This window comes from Melanotaenia boesemani, chromosome 3, assembly GCF_017639745.1.
Source record: "Melanotaenia boesemani isolate fMelBoe1 chromosome 3, fMelBoe1.pri, whole genome shotgun sequence".
Taxonomy (NCBI): domain Eukaryota; kingdom Metazoa; phylum Chordata; class Actinopteri; order Atheriniformes; family Melanotaeniidae; genus Melanotaenia; species Melanotaenia boesemani.
In genome coordinates this window covers 26,390,520-26,401,143 of record NC_055684.1, presented here as the reverse complement: position 1 = coordinate 26,401,143, position 10,624 = coordinate 26,390,520, and the positions used below count along the sequence as shown (strand labels likewise).

Sequence of the window (10,624 nt, the reverse complement as noted above, 5' to 3'; positions counted from 1 at the left end):
TGCACTTTCATATCAGTATCTTTCAGTATTACTATGTGACAGTGAATTAAGACAAAAATAATAATAATAATCCTAACAATAAGTTTTTCATCACTGTCAAACAACCTTTAAAAGGAGCTTCCTCATGAGATCTAGCAATGCACTAAGATACCATGTCCAGCTCACTGAAATAGGATATCTTCTACATAGACCATCTAGATATCAAGGTAGTTCTCATGTCAGAGTTCCATTTCACATAAGTAACACTTATTAGCTATACATTTGTTATTTCATCTGCTGGAGGACATCAGTGCCATTTCCCTTCCTGTTTCCTATTTCCCCTATGCTTCCCTGCCCCCTTTGTGCCTTCCTTCTCACTGTGAGCTGAAAAGAAAAAAAAGAGAATGTAAGCTGAGCCAGTGCAATTTGAGATTTTGTACGAGATGCTCTGTAAATATTTGAAGAGTATCTTCCCTTTAATGAGCGAGTTACAACTCAGTTTTCAAAAATGCTGGGATGCTGTGTAACATGTATAGTCAAAATGTTATGATTTTAAAATAATGCAAGTCCCATATTTAAGGGAGAATGGAACAAAAAACAGCATATTTAATTTAGATTTTTAAGTGTTCAGCAGTGTCAACAGATCTTTGCTGCACTTAAAGTGGTTTGACACTGTCTTGCTGTAAAAAGGTCTACCCTGGGAAAAGAAGAGAGCTGAATATGGTACAGCAAGCATGCATATTTAGTTGTGCATTATTAGTGCCTTTTTACATGAAAAAGTTACGTATATCATGTGAATTAGTGTTTTGCTTCCACAGGCTACTGTAAAACAGTCCTCTACGCTATCATTAATATTTTAGATGTTCAAGTTTAATGTAATGATGCGGCTGAATCTTTTTATGAAAGAGAAAAAAAGCCTTAGTCGGAAACAGGTTATGGTGGGGGAGGACATTAAGAAGACCCAGACCTTCAAGCAATTGCTAGTTTAAGATGTTAAAAACATATGATTGAGAATAAAAACAAACAAACAAAAAGAAAAAGTCCTGGACAAGTGCCTAAAAAGCACTGTCATCTCACAATTTTGAAGCCTTGACTCTGAACAATGTCTTGCACATGTGGATAAATGTTTATATTTCACTATTTCTGGTGAGGCGACGCTGGCATTTTACATTTCAGCTCAATCAACTGTACAAAGAAAAAAAAAACTTTTTTATTTTGTAATGTCAGAGGTAACAGGCTATTTATTTGCAAGCTTCCTGGGTTTACAAAGCTGCTTTTAAAGCCCCATTTTTGCCTTTTTTTTTTTTTTGTTTTTTTTTTTTTTTTGCTCTTTGGTACCCCCTATACTTGTGGGATGGAACAGGAAACACAGCCCATTGACAGAAAGAACAGAATTTGTTGACATAGTAAAAAGGCACCAACAGCAGTCACCGGAAATGTGGAGCATCATGGTATAGTAACATTATTGGATCAAACAATACTAAGACTGAACATTATACAATATGATATCTGCAATGAGTTAGCACAGAAGAAAATAACATAATTCAAAATTTCAAATTTTTCTATTTTCTTTGTATCGTTTGCTTTTAGTTGATAACAACAAGGTTATATTTTACATTTTACATTTAAGTCTCTTACAAATAATATAACAGGGCCAAATGCACTGCTGTTGTATTAATTTCATTAAACTGTGATACAGAGCACTGATGTAAATGTCTGGATCGTACAAACACATTTCAATAATTTTAATAAAGGAATCAACCTATATTAAAGCTTTAATTTACAACCTTCGAAGAGCAGGGGGAGAAATAGTTTTAACTATATTTTCTGATGAATAGAAACCTGCATATCTGCAATTTTACCAACAGAGCCCAGCAAAGAAAATGGGACACAGAAGAAGAAACCAGTTATCACTTATCAACAGCAACAACAAAGCTAACTTTGCATCTTTCTGTCATCCTCTGCCCTTAAATCCAGTTTCATGTTAATTTGTCTGTGTCTCGCTTGTACATTTTATTTCTTTCTCCTCATTTCCTTAATTGTCTTAGGTCTCCTAGTTGCCTATAACAGTATTTTTTAAAAGACATTTGTCATACTGGTAGTGTCTTTTGCAAAACTTTATTTTTAATAATGTCAGTTTTTTCCTTAAAAAACTTTAACTTTAATGACTTTTTTAAAATATTTTTTTATTCTGAAAAAGCATAAAGTGTGCACTACAGTACATTGTAATGGAAAGCAAAACAGTGTGTTATGCTGGTGTGGAAACCAAAGTTGTGAACTGCTGCATCTCGGGGCTCCAGAGCAGTTTCAGGCCCAGGAATGTGTATAACAACGGTTGATGTACCTCAGTGTGTTTCAGAAGCATGTAGTTTTTAGGTTCGCAAACTTTTTGAGCGTTGCTTTAAAGTGTTTAAAAATTATATGTTGACTGGAACATGCTCAAGTAAGATTAAATTGTGAGTAAAACTGTCTTAAACTTTAAGGTTAACCCACAAGGGTTACCCGACGTGACACATTTGTCACATACAGTCACATACAAGACATTTTGCTTCAATTTATGGTATAAACTTGGCTCAAAATCCTGTTGAACACAATCTGATACTCGTCTTCTGTCCCCTAATAGATACCCAGAAGCAGAAAACCATATTATATTTTTAATATATCACATCGTGATAAATATATTACCATATGTCTTAACTTAGTTTAATTATGTAAATATTGTCAAATATTTATTTATCCGTGCTTTTAAAAGTAAGATTTTACATCAAGTACAGAACAAGTTTTTATCATATAAATATTATTGTGTTCAAGGAAGAAAATTAGTTTTATTTTCATTCGTACTTTTGATGCTTTACAGGAAAACACTGAATTGTAGTAATATTGAAAGCACTGTTATGTTATAAGATTCTTTATTTTAAGAGTCTGCATTGATTTACTGTTCACTCCTACTGTATTTAAATGTGTGACTTAAGAGTAAAATGTACAATTCCTGCGCATATACAGAAAAAAAAGCATTAAAAATGACAAACATTGATTTATTTTCTGCTTCTGTGATTAATTTAAGGTAATTGAGATTTATACACAGGGCATCATAGGGTTAATTTTTTCAGCCTTGCCACCCGGATGCAGTCATTCACATGGGTCTGACAGCATCTGGTGTGCAGAGCCATTAAATCCCATTCTCATCCCTGCAAAGCCAAACAGGCAGCTGTGGGAGCCAACCACATTTATCATCTTGAAGCCATTAGACCAATTGCAGGGTGAAGGGGGAGGGCGCTTGCTGCAGTGATCTCTGTTTGCAGCATCCCAAGAGCAGCCTCTGTTGTGTGAAATACAAGAAAGGGCAAGACAGCGGGAGTGGATCCAAGGGGGCAATCGAAGAACTGGCTGGGAATCTCTTGGGGGCTGCCAGGATAGGGTTACTTTGGTGTGTGGAGTCCTTCTTCAGTGAAGATGGCTGTTATGTCAATGTAAACAGCCAATGCAATACCTGCATTGCTAAAGGGGGAAACAGAAGAGGTTGAGGAGGAGGAGGGGCTGACACTGGAGCAAATGTTGCCTCTTCCAATGAAATATTACTGCCTTTAGCTAGCCTCAGCCTGCCGCAGTCCACCTCTGAACATGCATGTTGGTTGTTAAGGTACGTATGTATCTCTAATCTGATGGGAAGCAGGAGTAAGACTTGCCCATGTTGGCAGGATTAGAAGCTCAGCTGCTTGAGATACAGTACATCTTAACTATAAATAACATTTGTGTGTATACAAAAAAAACAAAGAAACCATAAAATAATCCTAAGAAAGACTACTATGTAAAATTCTGCAAGCGCTGTCCTTGTGCAGCTCAAAGCTAGTACACTGAACAACAGCAATGACTGAATTCAGTCTTTGTTTTTCATTGGTTGGCTTGAGTTGCACATGTTCCTCATTAAGAGCACAAGCAGACAGGATGAGGAGGGAGGAATGGATCATATGTCTGTGCCTTCCTGTGTCACCATATAACACAAATAGAAAGCATGCTCCTGTTTTAAAATCCCCTCATACATGTAAATCTTCAGGAAAAATTGCTTTTCACTCTCATGGGAAGTGCATAGTATGCGTGTAGGTAGGAGGCAACGCATACTTAAGTCTTAGATGCAGTGGATATTTATGGAACTTGTGTGTGTTTGTGTGTGTGTGTGTGTGTGTGTGTGTGTGTGTGCGTGTGGTAATGTGTGTGTGGGTGAGTTTAAGTTGATTCTGACATCTGAAAGTGCTGCCAACACATTTCCTCACATTGAACATTACAGTTTGAGTGGTTAGTAGCTATTTCTCTGTATTTATCAAGTTGTTACACCAGATTTCTCTTATCCGTTTGCTGACCACATCCTGCCCAAAACACACACCACAACCCTACTGGTATTATCAGCCATCAGTTGGATGAAAATGTGGATGTTACTTTTTCCCTCTATTTTTATTTATTTTTTTTTAGATTCAAGCAAATCATCATGCACAGAAATCAAGGAAACTATGATTTTGGTATTTTGTTTTGCAAGAATCAGAATATTACATAACTCTTTGGTTATGATTCCTTTAATTAATGTCACATTAGATTTAACAGATCAAAGCCTAAACTTTAGTATTGAAGTCCTTCATCAGTGTTTTTCCTTCCACTCAACAGGTCTTATGGCAGAAGCACCATTAATACCTCAGCAGACCCGAAAGCAGCTGGAGGACTCCTTAATTGATCATGAGAAACATTAGAAACTGAGACTAAGATCAGACTTAGACTTAAAACACATCCTTTAGTTGAAACACTTACATCTGACCATGGCTGTAAATGCGGCTAAGACAACTGCAAGTTTTCTCTCCACAACTGCCACAACTACCACGGTCCCCCTGCTCTCAATGAGTCCAGGAGCCAGAGAAAACATCACCTCGACAACATTATTGACTGTTACCATAACAACAAATGAGACCAGCTTCAACGCCACCACATTTCCAGATGTGGTGATTGAGGGCTCGGGTGTTGGGATGTTGCTTGTACCTCTTGGCATCATCACTGTCATTGGTTTAGCTGTGGTAATTGTAAGGAATCAGTTCAGACCGTCTCTAAATTATTTATTATTATTTTTTGGTTCAACATTGAAGTCCACAATACCTACAAATAACCTTTTGTGTTTTTTTTTACCTAATAGATGCTGTACGTTCGGAAACGGAAACGGTAAGTTTAAAGTTTGTTAATGTCATGATAAAACTAGGAACAAACATCCCTAAGGTTAAAAAATGCTAACGCTCTTTGCAAAATGCCACTTTAAAGGTTTTACGGTTTGGGCAGTACCATGACGCCAGGTTAAACTTCTTTAGAGTTGCCAAATGCTCCTCACCTCTGACTTTTTTCTCTGACAGGTTGGAGAAGTTGAGACATCAGCTCATGCCCATGTACAACTTTGACCCGGCTGAAGAACAGGATGATCTGCTGGAACAGGAACTACTGGATCATGGCCGGGAAGGCAGCCTCGCAGGTCCTAATGCCAAGGTAGGCCAGGCAATGTTTAGAGAAAGGTTTTCTTTTCCTTCCACATCATCATTTGAACAGCCATGAAAAGTTATTTCTATATTATAAAATGGCATTAATGAAAAGTTTGAAACTGTAACAAATCATCCATATTATCTTCTTCACTGCTGACAGTTTTGAGTGACATCCTTTTAAAAAAATACTCTTATTTCCCAGTAATCTGAATTACAGCTGGTATTATATACGTTGCATTTGATAGATAACATGAAGACTTGAGTTAATCTGTTTGCTGTAGGATTCATATGTTATTTTGATGACATATACTGTTAAAGTTTTTCACTATGGTAATTCTGCATTTTCTTTCATTTCTTTTTTTTTTTCTTAAGTTTTGACAGTGGTATAAGGGAAACATGGTAAAGTATTGCCTGTGTGTATTTTAAATCATTTCTCATAAAACTCCCTTTCTCCAAGCCACCCTTATTCTTTAACGCTGTCTTTGCTTCTGTATCCAAAGCAACAACTAGTAGGCCAAAACTGATTTTTTAATATTATATAATCTATTTCCATGAATCTGCACATAGTATCTATTAAAGCCTTCTCCTCTGAACCTACATCTATCTTTCACAGTGTTTGTGATCCCTCAACTTAATACCTATAGAGAAAATACTCCAGAAGCCACATAAAGCAGAAAAATAAACCCCCTCAAAACATTACCTTAAGGGGGAGATATCAATAAAATCCAGATGGATGTATGTACTACGGATAACAAATACATAGAAGAAACTATACACAAAAAAAAGATTTTCTTGGTTGTTAAAGATTTTTTTTCCAGTAGCCAAAGCATCACAACATGACTGGCATCTTACAGGTGTTATGCCTTTTCATACGCCTTTCCTGTAGTTTTTATTTTTCTATGTCCCTCACTTGTTGCAGCTGAGCTGATCCCATAGCTACTAAGTAAATGCAGTTTGTTTGCTGTTTTTAAAGCTTAAATCTTAGTTTAGTGTATTTTCCCAGTTATTTTTTCTGGATAGTAATGTGTTGCGGAATTAACAGAATTGTCAACCAATATTAGAATTAATGTTAGTGATTTATTAACTTTTAATTTCGACTAAACTTGAACCTCTTGTATCTCTTCAGCTGTTTTCTTGTAGTGTGATCTTTGTCTTCTGGTTCTCATCATTTCCTACTTTCAATAATTAATCATGGCCTCTATCCTAAAATATTAAGTTGATTTAACAGTTTCACTGGTTAATGGTTTTATCTTTCACACACACTTGTAACAAAATAACTGTGTGTGTGTGCTTTTAAATAATTAAGAGTTGAAGGTATTGTGTGATCTTAACTTCCCTCATATCTCCCATCTTCCCTGCAGACTCTCACAACCTCCCAGGGGACAACACAGCGACCCAGTCGTCTGGTCTTCACAGATGTAGCCAAAGCTCTCAACGCCTAACAGCCCTCTTCCATTAGCTGATCTCAGCTTGTGAGGGCTGTTGGCCTCATCCAGGCTGTTGCTCAGGAAGGAAAAGAAAGGGAAATGGACTGTTTTAGAGTGCAGATGGGGCACTGACGAATGTTTTCATCCCAGCATGTGAAACACAGCAGTGGTTTAAATGTGACAAAAAACAGAGGTCTCTTGTATAACACAGGAGCACAACACTTAGGATTTTGCACTGTAATCATTTGGTGCACAAATGAAGTCTGGCGCACTTTTTTTTAAGAATATGTGTCATTGCTGTTTAAATGGTTAGTAGCTTGTCAGTGAAGTTCTCTCGAGCTTCAGTGTTGTTTCTCATGATTCATAAGAGACTATATTTCTATGTGATAGTGATTTTGTGATCTTATGTTTTTGACAAGCTTCAACGTTGGATGTGTTACCATCCTAAAGTGACGTTTTCTCTCCCATGTTTCTTCACAGTTGATAAATGAAACATATTGTTTTCGTCTGTATACATTAAAATTGATAAACCCCAGATTGAAAAAATGCTGTACAAGGAGTTGATACGTGTGATATTTTATTGATAAGCGATAAAGAAGCAGAGTAACACAAATCACAAAGTAAAGAATCATAACAAAACATATATCACAGGTTTGTGAGTTGTATTAATGAAGTGGATGAGGACACATCAATAACATAACTATAAAATGGTGTTAAAAGTAAGGCATAAAAGATGATTTCTCAAGTTACTTCAACTTTTTAATAGTTGAAAAATAGATCAAGTACTGTATGTAACTATATCACTATCAGTAAGATCACAGAACAACATTGTCCCCATTATAAAGAGTAAATATCCAAACACAGCTCGTGTAAAATAACACACATTGACTCAGCTGGAGTTTAAATAAAAAGGCACCCTTCAGGCTGACTCCCATCCACTTGTGGTCACATCAATGTAGTGAGATGAGATGTGTGGACTACGACAGTACTAGTTTGACAGTTATTTCAAGATTTCATGATCCACATTGCCTGCGGGTCTTATGGAGACTACTGGTCACAAGCGACCAAAAGTCACCCCAGAGATGACCCAGGCTTGGTTGTCTTTAGAGGTAGTCCAGGGGGTGAACAAGTAAGGTCAATGCAACATTGAATTAAACCGTAATCTGGCAGCAGTTCAGTCATTAATGCTGAAATACATGAAATGATTGAAATACAACATAGTGATAAAAAGTAGAAACATTTACATAAAAGTAAATTAAGGATGATATTCAAGTAATAAGCAACTTAACTTATGAGTGACACATAGTTAATGTTGGATAAATGTTTGCCACACATACAAGAATCTTAAGAAAGTTGGCATATTAGAAATAACAAATTCAGGCCATCAGTCTACATGCAGAAATCCTAAACAACAATGTGTAAAAATATTTCTGTAAAATTAGACTGAAGGATGATTTAAGATATTCAGATATTTATTTACAGCTGGTGTTAACCGGGTTATCTGATCAGAAGTAGAAATATCTAAGTTGGTTTCTACCGGGTATTAACATGTGTATTAACTTGTGTCTCGAGCCACCACCTCTGATTCCCTCTTGGTATTCAAGTACACACATAGTCTACGTCACTTACAATCAGCTGTGGTGAGCAACAAACAGGACAAGTTTATTCAAAACCCCAAATTACAAACTGTCCCCCGAACAACATTATAACACTTTTTTTTAAGATTCAACTTGGTCATGTTAATGTCAATATTTTGACTAACACTATGCAGAATTTACTGAAGTTTTTAAACTCATTCTGAATCCGTTCATGTGCAGAAATGCACTCTGGTCACAATAAAAAGTAACTTGGCTGCCTGTAATTGATCCACGAGCAGTGTGTGATGTAAAATGTAAAAACAAGTTATCCCCCATTTAAAACTTCAGCGTTGTTTTCTTCATCATTACTACAGAAATGAACACAAACGAAGAGCAGGAGGTTTTCTGTGAGGGACATATCCTGCAAGTTTGGACGCTGCTTCACAAAGAATAAGTTTTTTTGTGGAAACCGGACCAGCAAAAACCTCAGAAACCTGGCTGCTGATGTGAAGGCAGTTCAGATGAGCACTGGTCCCACAATTTGGTCCAGGACCGATTTTCATTTTATTTTACATTTGATTAGCTGTTCTGTTGATTCACCCCCCAGTGGACAATCTACAAACTAAAATAATAAAGGTAAAAATCCTGTAAAGTTATTTAAATATTTAGTCAATTTCACTACATTGCCAGGTGTGTAATTATGATTTTGCTCTATTGTAAATTATATATTCCCATTAATGTCACAAAAACCATATAATATTGGTACCATTAATTATCACTGAAGCCTAGGAGCTTTATTTATAAACAAATTTATGATTTTATTCTGAGGTATGACTTAAGTAATGGATTACATAATCTCCTAGCAAAGTCTAAATTTAACCCAAGTATTCTCCAGGTTTTTCTGGGGTTTACAGTGTTGAAAACAAATTATGTGAACTTTGGTTGAGCTTACTAAACATTGTGAATTTATTATAAAAGGTGTGAGGGGTCATTACCAGATACAACTTGTTTAAGGTCGGAGCATTTTTTCTTAATATCAGTCTCAACTCTCTTTGCCTCGCTCAGTGCAGTGGTGCAACACTGTTATATCACAACTAGTCCACAGAATATTACATGTTTCCTGGCATCAGTTTCCTCATCCATCGCCATCACCTTTTCTGCAAAAAAGTTTGCAATTTTCTTTTGGTCCACAACTCTTCATGGCTCAGGCCTGATTTGTGCTGGCATTGTAAGAGAGGAAACCTCACAGTAGATGCTGTCAGTTTACGTTTATTTAGGATTTATGGATCACATGGCCCAGTTACAAACAAGGATCCTGGAATCTGTTTTAACTCTGTTTTTTATCAGCTGAGTGACTTTCATGAATTGGACATAAACAGGTCAGAAATTATCTTAAGACTTGGCTCAATCAAGAACAATTTCATAAAGAAGATCCCTGGTTTTGACTTCCTCACATCTACAGGTGACCGTTGTTCTGATTTTATCTATTAAATACAATGGGGATGAACAAAGTTTCTATCATGGTGTTCAAAGTATTAAATGTGTCTTTACCAGAAACAGAATACTATTGTGTTACAGACGAAGAGGTATAAACCTGTTTCTTTGTTATTTTTTTCTATTTTAGTAGAAATGAGCTTCAGTGGAAACGGATGAGTGCCACAAATAAAATCCCATTCCCTTTACTTTACTTTATTTTACTTTAAAGCGATACTGTGTAAAATCTGAAGGAAGAAACAGCACATTCTTCCTCTGTGAAATGAGAAGATAAGCAATAAAACACACCATCAGTTTTGTACAATCAGTTGTTTTGTTGCTGTAGCACAAATTGCCCGAGTAATGTCAACCATGATTTTCATGTATTTCAGCACTTTGTGGCCATTTGCTGCCATGTTAAGAGTGTCACACATACAATTTACAGTGTAAGAATCAGAAAAATACATGATGTAGTAAAAATGAGAAAAGAATAACAAATCCAAAAAAAAAAAAAAAAAAAAAAAAGTATTTCATAAGGAACTACACTCTAAAAAGCAAGTATTTCATCAAGTTGTTGTAAACTATTGGCTGCATTTTATTTCCCAGGAGAACAAAGTCTCACTTCAGTTATTTGTTTTCCATCAGATACAGTTTTTTCAGA

At 36.1% G+C, this 10,624-nt stretch overlaps 1 protein-coding gene across 2 annotated transcripts; it reads left to right on the top strand.

Annotated features, from left to right (window-relative positions):
• Positions 1–3,256: 3,256 nt before the first annotated feature.
• Positions 3,257–7,469, top strand: si:ch211-161c3.5 (uncharacterized protein C3orf18 homolog). Of its 2 annotated transcripts, XM_041980969.1 has the most exons (6): positions 3,257–3,619; positions 4,636–5,042; positions 5,153–5,178; positions 5,364–5,493; positions 5,859–5,885; positions 6,848–6,937. In XM_041980969.1, the coding sequence occupies exons 2-5, from the start codon at positions 4,785–4,787 to the stop codon at positions 5,862–5,864; spliced, it is 420 nt and encodes a 139-aa protein (XP_041836903.1). In that variant the 5' UTR covers positions 3,257–3,619; positions 4,636–4,784; the 3' UTR covers positions 5,865–5,885; positions 6,848–6,937. The 2 variants fall into 2 exon arrangements, with proteins under 2 accessions (XP_041836903.1, XP_041836902.1); XM_041980968.1 differs by lacking the exon at positions 5,859–5,885 and having other exon boundaries at positions 6,848–7,469.
• Positions 7,470–10,624: the final 3,155 nt, after the last annotated feature.